The sequence below is a fragment of the Trematomus bernacchii genome, unplaced genomic scaffold (genome assembly GCF_902827165.1).
Source record: "Trematomus bernacchii unplaced genomic scaffold, fTreBer1.1, whole genome shotgun sequence".
Taxonomy (NCBI): Eukaryota; Metazoa; Chordata; class Actinopteri; order Perciformes; family Nototheniidae; genus Trematomus; species Trematomus bernacchii.
This window is the reverse complement of record NW_022987588.1, coordinates 6976292-6990687: the sequence shown is the minus strand read 5'-3', so window position 1 is coordinate 6990687 and position 14396 is coordinate 6976292. Positions and strand designations below refer to the sequence as shown.

General features: G+C 41.0%; 1 protein-coding gene across 1 annotated transcript; it reads right to left on the bottom strand.

Annotated features, from left to right (window-relative positions):
* Positions 1-2635: 2635 nt before the first annotated feature.
* On the bottom strand, positions 2636-13274 carry si:ch211-67e16.11. The gene is made up of 8 exons (XM_034128728.1): positions 11996-13274; positions 11138-11410; positions 8488-8715; positions 7353-7523; positions 6569-6700; positions 5873-6039; positions 4784-5050; positions 2636-4198 (listed from the first exon to the last, which is right to left on the bottom strand). The coding sequence occupies exons 1-8, from the start codon at positions 12240-12242 to the stop codon at positions 4022-4024; spliced, it is 1662 nt and encodes a 553-aa protein (XP_033984619.1). The 5' UTR covers positions 12243-13274; the 3' UTR covers positions 2636-4021.
* Positions 13275-14396: the final 1122 nt, after the last annotated feature.

Here is a 14396-nt window from a genome sequence, read left to right as displayed (position 1 = left end):
TTCTAATTTTAAGCTAAACCTGGATCTTTTATCAAACCTAATCAGTAGTTTTTATGCATTCTTCATTTGTTTTGTTTGAGTTTGCAACTCTAATGACTCAGGGCATGATATTATAAAGCAATTTAGTTGTATACAATTATTGTGAAATGTATTTAAGCTGTATATAAAAGCCCAAATGTCCAAACCATTTTGATCCGACATTAAACAGATCAAATCCTACAAGCTCCTGACTACAAATTTCAAATTAACCATACACTGCTGATGTCAAACTGTTGCATATGAATGTAGGAAACAACTCAAACTAAAGCTGCAGCAAACTGTAAAGTTAGCCAACTAACAAACAGCAATTCAGAAGATTTAACTAAAAGTCAAAGTGAAAGGTTCCCTGCAGCAGAAGGACCCGGCAGTGGTCAGGTGTCCTGGTTGTGAAGACTCCACCTAAGCCATTAAAGCTAAAGTGATTATGTTACTGAGATTGTTTTGGTGAAAACATCCTGGATGGGCTGATATGTGGTGTCAAAGGTTACTGTTTAGAGTACAACTATATCAGCAGCCTGAGGGCAAGAAAGAGGAAGACTGATGGAGAAGGGGTTGTAGCTAGAACTTTTGTTAGTTAGCAATAAAAGGCCCTGAAACAAAAACTGTCACAACGTTTCTCAGTAAAATTATAATACATTTTAAACTGCACTACACCAGAACCTACATGAAGCCTCTTTCAGACATGAACCAAGTCATTTTATGTTGGTTTAAAGGGGACCTATCATGCAAATTGCACTTTTTGATGTCTTTTATACATAAATATGTGTCCCCGGTGTGTCAGGGAACTCACGCAGCGTCAGAAAATAAAACCCTCTCTTTTCCTCCATACCCAAATCTCTAAAAACGGGGGTACAACGGAGCTGATCCAGATTTGCGTCCGATATGACGTAATATCGGAAATGTAGGCTGGCTTTACACCCACGGCCCTATCAGAAACGTTTCTATCAGAAACAATGCCCGACTGTTTTGGACGTAATATGGTCGGTTAGCATCGCTAACACTCAGAGCTAACCTGTACTGCACAGAGCATGTCTGTGAAGAAGCAGGAAATAAAAAGGAACTCACCTTGTGGTATAACCTGAGAGAGAGAAAGCCTTTGAGCTCCATACTGTTTCAGAAATAATCCTTGATAATCCATTATAATTTATATGGCGTTTCATCACGGCAGTATTTAGTTTAGACAGTAGCTGCCGGGTCCCGCATGAGCTCAGCCCCCTCCTTTTTTTTAATAATTCTTTTTTAAAGCTTTATACCCCAAATCATCACTTTTGAAACAGGAAGTGAAATGGAGGGATATGAGGCATGGCTAGAATGGGTGATCTGTTTGGTATTTTGAGCAAAACACTTCATAGACATGTTTTTTATATATTTTTATATATCTGAGACCTATGCTATTTCGATAGGTGCACTTTAATGTTAACTTTACTGTCATTACGTTTGTAAGTAGAAGTAGTAGTAGTAGTAGAACCTTTATTTAGCCAGGAAAATCAATTAAGAACAAATTCTTATTTACAATGATGACCTGACAGGAGGCAAAAGGCTTCCTGAGGGGATGGGGTTTGGGAGGAAAAAAATAAAAAGACAGAGTCCGGGCACTACAGAACCCAGGAGACAACTAAAATATATTTGAATAATTTCTTATCACAAAATAAGCCTATCTGTGGTGTTGTTCATAGACCGGATGCAACAGCCTCGGTCAAGGCCTGTTAGAGACATTTGGGACAGACAGTGATTCAAACTATTTCCCGTTTCCAACTCGTCAAAATGGCAGCTTAGTCAGTGGCCCTTGCTTCAAATACAACATTTCAACATTTTACAACAAGTTAGTTTATCGCTTGCCTTAGTGACCAGTTTTTGGTTTTACTGATGATACGCATTGTCAATATAGTCTAAGAGATTATAGGAAAAATATACAAATATAACAGTTTGTTGAATTTCATTAAAGGTAGGGTAGGTAAGAATGGAGAAACCAGGTCGAGTAATTTGAAAGTACACAACCGAAAAAAATCTGCCCCTTCCTTCAGACTTCCTTACAGAGCCCCTCCTCCAACACACACGAACGCGCACATGACCAATGAGGGCACGAGATAAGTTTGTGCACGAGATGGAAGGCTGACAGGCAGGTAGGCCATCCAATTATCTGCCGCGGGCCGAGGCAGATAATTGGACGTGCTTTTTACAGCGCCACGGCTTCCACAGATGAAATATTTGTATATATTTATTGTCAAAGCATTTAATTTATTCATTGCTATCGGGATGTTAAGAGCATTCCATGGAATATAACAAAAATAAGTGAATTACCTACCCTACCTTTAAGGCTATCAAATTTGAATTGGTCATTTCAAGTCAGACATTGGACGCTACAATTATAAACTCAAAGTGTCTGTTCCACGCAGCAGCAGCAAGTCAGGGTCCTCTCATTGCGCGCAAACAATATCTGAGTTCTCAGGAAACTACTTGGCCAAGTTTAGGAAAATACCTTTATTTGGGTTTAAATTGGTACCCATGTTACGTTGTTGGTTACACTTCATACAAGACTTAAGTTAACAATGTAAATAACCTGAATGTGTTACTAACCAAATAAATAAATCCCATGTACTTCACTGGTTCTAAATGTACTTTATTGACTAGATTTCATGTTTTGCAGCATGCAACTAGATATACTCTGTACAGATCATCACACAAACAGTGAATATGCACATGTCAACTTGTCGGACACAGTTCTGGCCCAACATTTCCCACACAATTGGGAGAAAGTTGTTCTCCCCATCAGCTTTCATCTCTTTAACAAACATATCTATAATGTATAACAGATCAGTACAACTGGACAGACATCAGTACAAAACACAACAGGCAGGGTATGTACACTGAGCCGTGGTTTACAGAATATTGAAAGGTTACAGATGGAGACATGACAGGAGGTAATGTACAGACAAATATCACAAAGTACCTCCGAAGGTATAGGACAACATGTATGTTGTTAGTGTAGGTATGGGTCAATATTGTGCATGTTTCATGTGTTGCCTGCCTACAGTATGTGATGGAGCAAACACACACTTGTGCCCTTATTGAAATGCCATAGCCAGTCTGTGCAGCAGTGAGGGCAGTCTCAGTGCTTCATATCTTAATCATGATCCCTGCCAAACAGTTTCTTCCATCTCTTTGCCTCGTCCTTAGGTTAGGACAAAACTAATCAAATATGTGCGTTGTTGTTATTAGGAATTCCGTGTGCACAGATTCTAAATTCACAAAAACTGTAAGAAACTGACAGCCAAAAAAGGCAGAGAAAGGACAGAAAGAAAGATGAAAAGTGATGGATGAAGTAAGGAAGTGAATGCCAATACAATAAACAGGATGGAATTTAATAAGGAAGAGAAGGAGAGAGGAGGGGAATGGAGAAGGGGAGGGTATGAGGTTAGAGGAGGACATCCCGAAAGGAAAGGTTGGGAGGAAAGGAGCTCGTAGCAAAGGACCATATGAGGAGAAGAGTGAAACAAGAAAGGAAGAACATAAGGAAGGAGAAATAACACTTTAAGAAAAAGAAAAAAAGAATGATTGGCTCTGAAGTCTTAAAGTGCCCAGGAGATGTACACACATGCACACACACACTGACCCAAGCTTAAGCTAGCAATGGTCTGCGAGAGTGGTTGTCCTTTTGCTGAACTCACAAACACACACACACACACACACATACACACTCACACAAACACACACTCAAACTGTTCACATGGTGTTCAGGACACTCCCGTTGGGATGGGCTGTCATCGCCATGGTTGCTTTCCGAGTTAGGACAGAAAACACACTCAAACACACACGCACACACACCAGTGTCCACCAAGCACACCGAAAATGAAGTCCTAAGATAACACACACTGGCAAATATGCATGTTTGTACACTTTTATATGTTCTGTGTGTGTCCAAAATAATTTCTCTCTCTATCTCCCCATTCGCAGTCAGTCTCAGTGTCTCTCTGTCTCTCTCTCAGTTGGTCCTCCTGTGTTTCTGATGCCAGAGTGCAGTTGGTAAGTTCTGGCAGCCCTGGTACTCTCGCCGCATCTCGCCATCCGTCAGAGGCGGCGTGGCATTGCAGGGGGCGCCGGCCAGCGTCACGTTCAGTAGACCAGCCCATGGCTCCAGGAGGCGAGACATCCCAGGACTCTGAGGACAACAATCAGTGATTAGAGGTTTATAAAAAAAAAAAAATCTAATTAAAAGAAACCTTTACATGTGTTAAAGGTCCCATATTATACTGTTTTTCATCAATATATTATAGGTCTCAGAGATATACAAAACATGTCTCTGAAGTGTTTGACTCCAAACACCAAACAGATCATTGCAGCATCCCATAATCCCCTCTGTTTCAGCCCTGTTTCCAAAGTGTCTGTTACTTTAGATGAAAATAAGGAGCCCCTCCCCACGCCCCTCTGAGAGATATTTGGTTAAAAAAAACACAATGGTGCTCTAGGAGGAGATTCAGGTGATAAGGTGGGGGGGGGGGGGTGTTACCTTGGTTGGTGATTGGCTAATGGTTACGCAAGCCAAAAAATCGTTATGACATCATAAAGTGGCCAAAATCTGATCAGCTCATTTTCAGACAGGTTTTTATATAAATGGATCAAGACAAAAAGTGAGCAAATATTTTTTCCTGAAACTTTCAGAATCTCTTTACACAGAGGGGACACATGTTTATGTATAACAGACATGAAAAAGTGGATTTTGCATAATAGGTGACCTTTAAATTACCTTTCCCAGTTGGTCCAGCAGGCAGCTCGCAGGGTTGATGTAGGACCAGCTGCTCTCCTCCCAGCCAGGGTTCATCCTCTGGTGATTGTGGGTCTGCCGTGCCTGGCTCTGGATCAAAACCACGTTGAGATGTTTCTGGGACCCTCGCAGCCTCTTGGACAGAACGCCGCTGTAGCTCTGGTCCACAAACAGCAGAACACGAGTCGCCCTGCAGCCCGCCAGGTCGGCCAGCAGCTCGTTGACGGAGTATCGCTCCTTCAGGTCAGCCTGGAGATAGAAAGGGAGGAGAAGACGTGAAAGGATGTACAAATGAGGAAGGTAAATATGATTCTTTATCATTGTGTCAACATTGGAAAATAGGATTTATCAGGTGGAATATCAGGGACATACACCAAAGAATGGGAAAGGCCCTACCTATGTCTGCACTTATAAGTAAATAAACTTGAGAATCCTTTTTGCAAGCATGTATTAACATCCATAATCGCAACCTGCTGGATCCATTATGACTGTGTTACAATTGTTTTGTAATAACTGCCAGTTGAGCTAATTTCCTCATTTTGAAAAACAACAACAGAAATGCTGTTTTCTGGGTGGCCCTCTCTTTTGGTCTGTATGTGTTTCTTGGCTAAGGAGGAAAAGTTGGTGTCAATAGAATCAAAAGTGCAATGGAATAGACTTCAAGAATAATGTATGTGTGACTTTAACAAAAATGTAAATACGTAAACATTAGATGTGTTTGTCGAATCACAAAGTGACTAACGTTCCTCAAATTAATACAAAAGAAAAAACATTTTCCGTCACTTTTTCCACATTGTTTCCGGTTGTTTTTGGACTTGATTACATCATCTTTTTGTGTGCTTTTCTTCTGCAATGGTTTTATGGTACCCATCGGGAAAATTATCTCTATTAACCAAAGTAGCCTAAAAGTTGCATAATGTAAGTTTATGGAAACAAGCATTAACTAGAATTTCCATTCGCTGATTTTTAATAATTGACATGACATTAACTAAATGTTCTCTTTTTTCTTAAACCCCTTAATTATCAGTGCTTTAAGTAAGTAAGTTAAGTAAGTGTTTTATTTCCCCTTACAATGCCGTTGAGGTTGGCGTCCCACAGCAGCATGGTGCCATCGTTGCGTGTTGGAGAGTTCAGGTACAGAACCAGCGTGTCGGCGCAGTGCTGCTTCCTGCAGACGTACGACACGTGGTTACGAATCACTGCCTTTTCCGTTGCAGAGTACACACCCTCTAAATCCTCTGTGGGGGGGTGAGAGGGGGGGAAAGAGTTAGGCATGTTTTAGAGATGGTCAGTTGAAATCATTGAAATCTTTTGGGGAGCTTTGCTGTTTAGGAGTGAGTTTCTTAAGCCATTTCCCCTAAGAAAATTTGGGGAAACACAAAGTATAAGATCTTTCTCTGACATTTAGACTCTACATAAAATACATAGTGGCTTTAATGCCGTGCTCGGTTTTAAAAAATAATCAGGCAGCATGTCAACAGGATTTAAAATGATGTCATTGTTTCCAAAACATGTTTACTTGTTATGTTTGGCGATCAGAACTAAATAAATAATAGACCGTGAAATGCCGTAATTAACCTATCCAGTTTTCCGTAGAGCGTATGTAATAAAAGAAGTGGGCTATTACTTAGGTTTATAGGAACACATTGTTGCCACGTTTGACAGAGAATAAGTTGTTTCAAGTAGAATTTACAGAGTAGAGTTACATTTCAGTGAGAAAGAAGCAAGAATAATTGTTCTATTGTTCATAGAGCAACTCTGTCTTACCAGTAAAGTGTCCGCTGCTGGCAAAGAAGGTCTTGATGTGTTCTTTGTGGAAGCCGTTGTTCTGCAGCATTCTGTAAAACCTCTGAAGATGTTGGACATGACGCTGGAACGTCATCTGCTGCTGCCAGCCGCCTGCAGCGCACCATTGTACACACAGTTGATTTTGATTAGCCAAAATGTCACTATTACAATCCAAGTGTTTCATTCTTACCATTAGTTCTTGCACCTTAAACTCTTACGTGGGTTCTTAAATAACCTGCTAAACAGTATTTCTCTATGGTTATGACATTATAGAAGATATTCAAGTGGAAACAGACATTTCTTCCTCCATTTCCAAGTAGTATTATCATTGGTGAGGCTGTGGCGAACACACTTTTTGTTTTCCTCAAAGCCTAGCAGCACCCAACAACACTGACAGGCCACACTGCGGGATAGTAACTGAAAAAAACAAACAAATGTACTGTTCGGTACCTGGAGATAGCTTACAACAGTTATTGGGAAAACAAAAGCCCTATCCTCTTTCTGTTTTGGTTGCTTAATGCTTTGTGCCGTAAACCAAGATTTCTTGGCGAGTCCAGTGGAGATTGAGGGCATGTTTGCTGAGATGTTCAGGTGTCTCAGGCTGTCAAACTGCTAGTCTTTCCTCTTCAGTCAGCAATACATTGACTTTAGACATTGAGACATGATACATCTCCTGATAAACCTTCAATGATTGTCTCTTATGTCCATCTGTTTGGTATAATTTGGCATGAAAAATGTGAATCTAAAAAAACAACTGTCCTACCTGAGATGAGCAAAGCGTGGTCACAGGTCTGGTAGAGTCGACAGGAGAGGTGTGTGGCCAATGGCTGCTGGTGGCAACGTCTGGTGTTTTTATTTAGCTCACAGCTGGAGACAGGCAAACTGGGAGAGCCCATTGGCAGCGGCTGAGGGCACCTTGCAAACTCTGCATGGTCTGATGGAGTAAAGGGCAAGTCAGAAAGTGCACAGGTTTATGTCCTAAGTACAACTTCTAAATAAAGCAGAGCCTCCGTGATAAAACATTAAACACATCATCTGCCATCAGGTCCAATCAAACTTAGTATGCTAGTGTACTCAGTGGGTGTAATTGGGCACAATCAACAAATTAAGGAATACTTAATCCTAACCACATATTTGTAGTTTGCCAAGGTGGGTTTGTGGTTTTATCCTAAGGATTGTCTGTGTTTTCCATAACAGCATGATACCGTTTTCCCAGCCGTTTTTCCCACGAGGCCCATGGTTTCTGGCAGAGGCGGCAGGTGTGGGTGGTCTTGGCACAACATGAGAATTATTCTGCATTTCACTCAGAAAACCTCCTACCAGGAAAAGTGCAGAAGCGTGCCACCCAACATTTAAAATCAGGTGGAACTTTACAACCTGAATTTCACCAAGACCAGGGGCGGACTGGCCATTGGCAATACCGGGAGGTTTCCCGGTGGGCCGGTACCGAAGTGGGCCGGTCGGACGGTCGAGTTTCCCGGGCTGATTTTTAGTCCCAGTCCGCCCCTGACCAAGTGTATGTTTTCTTCAAATCTCAAATTCAATACAAAATAAGCTTACTGACATATTTCAAACAAATATTCGGTCACTTATTTCACAATATTAGGTGGATTGCCATGACATTGGCACTGATATCAAAGGTCTCCAGCAATTTGATTAGTTACTTAACTGTCTTGACCTGGGATTTGACTTGCAAAGACTTAGCTAGTGGTGACTTGCTAAAACAATGAATTGGTCCCACATCTGGGTAGAGACCCAGGATGAACTTAGCCTGGTTTAGGGAAACTCCTTGAATGAAATAAGAGAAGTATAACTTCCTATATCTTTACTTAAAGGAGTTGGCTGGATTTTATTCGGACCTGCTGAACCCTGAAAAAAAGGAATGATTTAAAACTTACCAACACATCTGAGTCTCTGCGTTCGGTTGCTGTCTCCAACTCCGACAACCAGTGGGAGGAAGTGGACTTCACAGAGCCTTCCCCCACTAGTAGTAATTGTACTACCACGCATTGCACCACCTGCCAGCCGGCCATGTCCGTTACCCATGAACCTCTCTGGTCCTGCTTGCCGACGCTTCAGCTGGTTCTGACAGCGACCCTTCAAAGCCAGAGTCAAACACTCCTCACCTGAAGACACAGAGAGTGAAAGAACACAAGATGAGTCAACATATTCTCCAGCATTTGGAAATAAGATCAGTGGGCTGCAATGGTCAGCTTGGCCTCCCCTTCTTAACAAAAAAATGTTGAATTGTATTTGTAAAAGTGAGATCGTAATCAAACCTTACGAATCAAATGTTTGTTACAGGTGTAAGCATATCTATGTATGTAAAGCTAAACTGATTCTTAACTGTCCTGATCACACACTTAAAGGTGCTGATTGTTTTCCAAAAAATGGATAGGAGAGCGTTGAGAACCTACGTACATACTGTGTATACTAACTACACCTACAGCGAATTTTAAATATTTAGAAGCTGTGTGGGTCTATGTGTTGATGGTTTACTGTTTCTGTTGCATTTGCATGTGTACTTTCTTTGCGTGTGTAACTATATTAGATTAGTCTATTATAACTTGTTTGGCTTCTTAATAGGCCTATTATGTTGCATTCTTTAAATGTGCAAAAGCAGTTTCAGATGTGTTAGATTGTGCACCTGGCCAATACTTTATGTGACCATGAGCCTTCTTACTAAACAATTTAAGTAGTATTTACGGTATTATTACTTTCTCTGCATTTTAATGGTATCGTTAAACTTTTTATCTTCCCTCTGATGTTTGTGGGTTGCCTCTATTAATTTCCTATGGTGCTGGCGTATGCATTTTACTCCTTTTTCCTATACTAGTCATAGGCTAGGGTTATTGCAGAAGGCTTATCCTTGCATGCAGATCGGATGAGGCATAAATCTGCGACTATGCCTAATTGTGTTCATAACATAAAAACACAATAGTAATGTTTCAAAGAGAGATTGAACCTTTGTATATTTGCAACCGCTCAAAATGCAGCTCAATTTTCTTTTACGTCATCCACCATGTTCTCTTTTCATCGTGTGCTTCCCAAAACTATTTTTTCACCCTTCCCTTTTTTTCTCTTTCTTACTGTCACCACCAGGTTAAATGGGGTCTACATTAAGTTTCGCTCTAAAAGACTTTGGTCCAAAACCATCTACAGGGCCCATCAGGGGGCCCAGTGCTGTGTGTGTATGTGTATGAATAATTGACAGGTGTGTGGTCATATAAAACCGGGCCAAATTTACCTCAACATCTGGCCCTAACCTATCTCACAGCGGGGGTCAACAACTTGCACTCTCAAGCATGTTACTTTCACAGGAATTGAAAGGACCATTACAGAATACATGTCCCTGTGCCCTATTTCTACACTTCTTTTACTGCTTTTACTCTCACTTCGGCCTTTTATCCACCGTAATGCAGTTGTTTACCGCCACCAATAGTGGATCTTTTTAAGACGTTGATGTTTTAAAAATATGTCCAAAATACTCCAAGTGTCATGGAACATCTGCCCAACTCCTCCTGAAATTCTCTGTGATCATTCAGAACATCTTTGTTTTCCCCAATACATAGATGTATTAAGACTAAAAATTATATATGACAATATTAAAAAATATATAGGGCATGGAATATGGATTTACCCCCATATTAAGTGATGAGTCGGAGAAGCTTTCAGACGAACATTTAATACAATTTGATTATTATTTCTGGCGATTCCCTTTTGCGTCATTTTATAGCTAAACAAAAGCTATGAATTATCCTTTAATCTTAACCAAATGTTAAACCTCATGATATCTTCATGTTGTAAGTCCTAAATCAGAGCATGAAGTGGTGAATGGTGTTGTTGTGGGTTAAAAGTGCTGAAGCTGCAGAAAAGTATCCTGCATCACACAATGAGCTATAAATGGAGCTTTCAGAGGGTTAGACCATGCACATCCAAATGTAACTTTCTCTTCTGCTTCAGTTAATGGCAGAACTTTACACGCCGTACCCTAAATACGCTCAGAGGTACGTGCACATTTGGTGCATGGATTCAAATTGAAAAACTAAGTCACATTGAAAGACTAATGCTACTAATAATAACAACTCACTGATGACAGAATTAGAGCTTAGGTTGTGACATATTAAATTGTATCATCTGAACAAAATATAGTTTAATCGTTTTTTTATGAATAATATAAATTGTAATGGGACCAAGAATAGATCCCTGCGGCACCCCGTTAGTGATTATAATTACTAATACTTTTGCTTATGAGCTTTATCTGCTATTACCATCATCAATAGAACAAAACCACTGCTTTCATTACTATCACTGCGACTAGGCTATTACTAGAATTATGAATGCTACAGGTTCAAAGCTTCCCTTGCATCTGACAGGTCTTGAAGATTTATACCAGAAAACTATTTGTAAGCATTGTAATCTTTGTAAATGCAATATGCGGAAAAAAACTATTGACTAACAAAGAAATTAACTTGCAAGTAATGGATGATTTAAACAAAGTTAACAACGGCTAACCACTGTATTTCTTTATGTGTACAAAAGACTCACCCAGGTAAATTCCATCCAGGTGGGAGCATCTCTTCTTCGTCACATTTACATCCACGTAGAAGAGGACCACTGGGTGTCCAAAGTTCTCCCCTGGGCTTGGATCCAGCACCAGCACGGCATCATGGGCTGTGGAGCCAGGGAAAAGCTGCTGTCGCCTGTGGGTTCCTTCCCGTCCATTCAGAGCCTGGCTGACACTGAATCCTCCCCGGGGCTTGTAGCTCATCGAGCCACCTGAGGAGTCCGGCAGGATGGCAAGAACTTTGTCCGAGTTACCTGGAGGGTTTTGATAAAAAATAGATTGTTACTAGGAGAGTCAACTATACAAAGCTAATGCTGCATTTGAAAGAGATAGAACATTAAAGAGGACATATTATGCTCAATTTTAGTGTTTACATCTTCAAAGCAAACCTGTAGCCTTTTGCATAAGTTACAAAACAAATTATGGTAATTCTAAAGTTATATGATATAGAAGGATAACAGAGCAATTTTTATGTTAACAGTATATGTTGCACACATTTTTCATTTTACTTGTAATATTTACTTTTCAATTAAGTTAATTTGTCAAATGTTATATTACATCCATTAAAACAGTTCATTTTTGCACATGATGTCTCATTCACTCTCTTGTTAGTGTTCTCTCCAATTGGGCATTGTTAACATGAACTTTGATGTTGGTTATCCATGTATCAATACAATATTTTAAACTAACCATTTTTAACGGTCCAATACCATGGATTTTCTTCACATCTTGACTTTTTGTTATCACTTAAAAATCTACATCAACTGTTTGTAACCTGTATTTTATCTCCTATTAAACCCTCACTCAGCATTAAAAAAAAACGTTGTTGCTCTTCTTACCTGCAGCAGAGCGAGGCTCCGATACGTAAACGGCCACAGAGGACATTGGGAGGTGGGCCATGCGCCTGCACTCGGCCTCAGTGAGGGAGGACATGCGGAGGCATCGCTCCAGCTGGTCCCACTGCAGCGACTGGAGGCCCGATCGGACCCAGCGCTCCAGCCGGCCCGGGGCCAAGCTTTCTGCCGGGGCCACGGCTGCAATGTAGAGGACGGAGAGAGAAGCTGCAAGAAGCACAGGCAGCCTCATCGTCACACCTGGTCCTTCTCAGTCGCTATTCTTGATTTTCCTCTATAAACCTTTTTTGTCCTTTTCCAGGACTTTTGTTTTCCAGTCCCCCCTATTACTTTAATGTGTCCTTGTTGGGCTCTTTACTCTTCCCTCTCTTCTTGGTTCATCCCTGTGCCTTGATTATTCCTTTTTGTCTCTGTACTCTTTTCTCTTTATTCCTCTGTTTAATTCCTTTAGTTTGGACTCCTCACTCCTCGCTTCCTTTGACTGTTATGTTTGGTCCTTTTACTTCTCTGTCGTCAGCAAACTGCAAATTAAGACCTTTTTCTTTCACAATATTTAATAAAAATCTCAAACTTTGATGTAAAAATTAATTATCTTCCCTAATTCTTAACAAGCTGATGTTCCTCGTTGTTATCCGAACTTTAGAGAATGACACAAATGCTGGTCTACAAGGTCTTTGATCAATCGGTTGGTAGAAAAACTTCTTCTGTCTGTCTCTTATCTACTTTATTCCACCACTTGGATTTGGTCAAAAAGCTATCCTTATTGTCTTCTTCTCTCCATGTTTCTTTCAATGTTGTTTTCTTCTCCTCTTTGCGAATCAGTGGATGCAACAGACATCAACATCCTCTTCTGGTTGTTCTTACAATGGTACCATTTTGCTTCTTTTCTCGTATCACTTTTTCTGTATTCCTCTTTTCTTCTGGGTTTCAGACGGGACAATACATCCAATAGTCCCCCAAGGCGCCACTTTAGACCCTCTTTGATGGTCTTTTGTCGATAGAATGACTTTTCCGCCTTCTCTTCTTTTTCTTCTTCAGTCCTCTTTCGGGAGAATGGTTGATTTAACCGAGCCGAAACAGCTTTAGTCTCTGTGTTGATTTGAAAGGTGATAGATCATCCTGAAGTCTGAAAGAAGATCCTGTGTCTTAATCTTGTTTCTCTTTGGACAACCAGCTGCAGACTCTGCTCCTCTCAGTGACACTTGAGACTGGGTCGTCCTGAGCTCTGAGGACAGAAGTGATCGTGCTGCTCAACCCGCACACTGCTCAGCTTCAGTCTGCTCACTCTCTTTATCTGTGTGTGTGTGTCTCTCTCTCCCTCTCACACACTCTCTCTCTCTCTCTCTCTCACACACACACACACACACACACACACACACGCACACACACACACACACACACACACACACACACACACACACACTCTCTCTCTCACACTCACAGACACACACTCTCTCTCACAGACACACACACACACACACACACACACACACACACACACACACACACACACTCTCTCTCTCACTCACAGACACACACACTCTCTCTCTCTCTCACAGACACACACACACACACTCTCTCTCTCTCTCTCACACACACACACACACACACACACACACACACACACACACACACACACACACACTCTCTCACACACACACAAACACACACACACACACACACACACACACACACACACACACACACACACACACACACACACACACACACAGTCTCTCTCTCTTCCTCTGTCTGCAAGATCTGACATGCCAGATGGAAAGGCGGATATGAAGAGAAGAGTCCAGAAAGAGGAAAAGCTTTAGAAGAATGGATGATCGGCAGCGAGAGGAAAAGAGTGGAGGAAGAAAGGGTGGTAAAAGAATACATGACGAGATGAGGAGGGGAAAGTATTAGGAACAGTGAAGAACAAAAACAAGACTTGATGAAGGAGGGAGTTTAGAGAGAAGGAGAGAGCAGGAAATTATAGTAAGGTGAGATGGATTCAAACGAGTAGGGGTCGTAGAGGAAGGAAGGAAACAGGGAAGAAAAAGAGAGCAGAACAGGCAAGTGAAGAGGAGAGTAAAAGTTAGGATGGGGAAAAGGATGAAAGAAAGGACATAAGGAAAGGAGAGGAAACTGTAGGGATATGAGAAGAATAGAAAGGGGGGATGAAATTAGAAAGATGGGAGGAGAGGAAAAGAAAGGGATGGGCGAAAAAATAGGAAAGACAACTAGAAGCAAGTGAGAATAAGAGGGAAGGTAAAAGGAGAGATAGTAGTTGGAAAGAGTGGAGGAAGATATATGTAAGAAATATTGTGAAAGGAATAGATGAGAGAGAAGCAAAAATAGAGTGGATACAATATAAAATGGGTCAGAATAAAAGAGG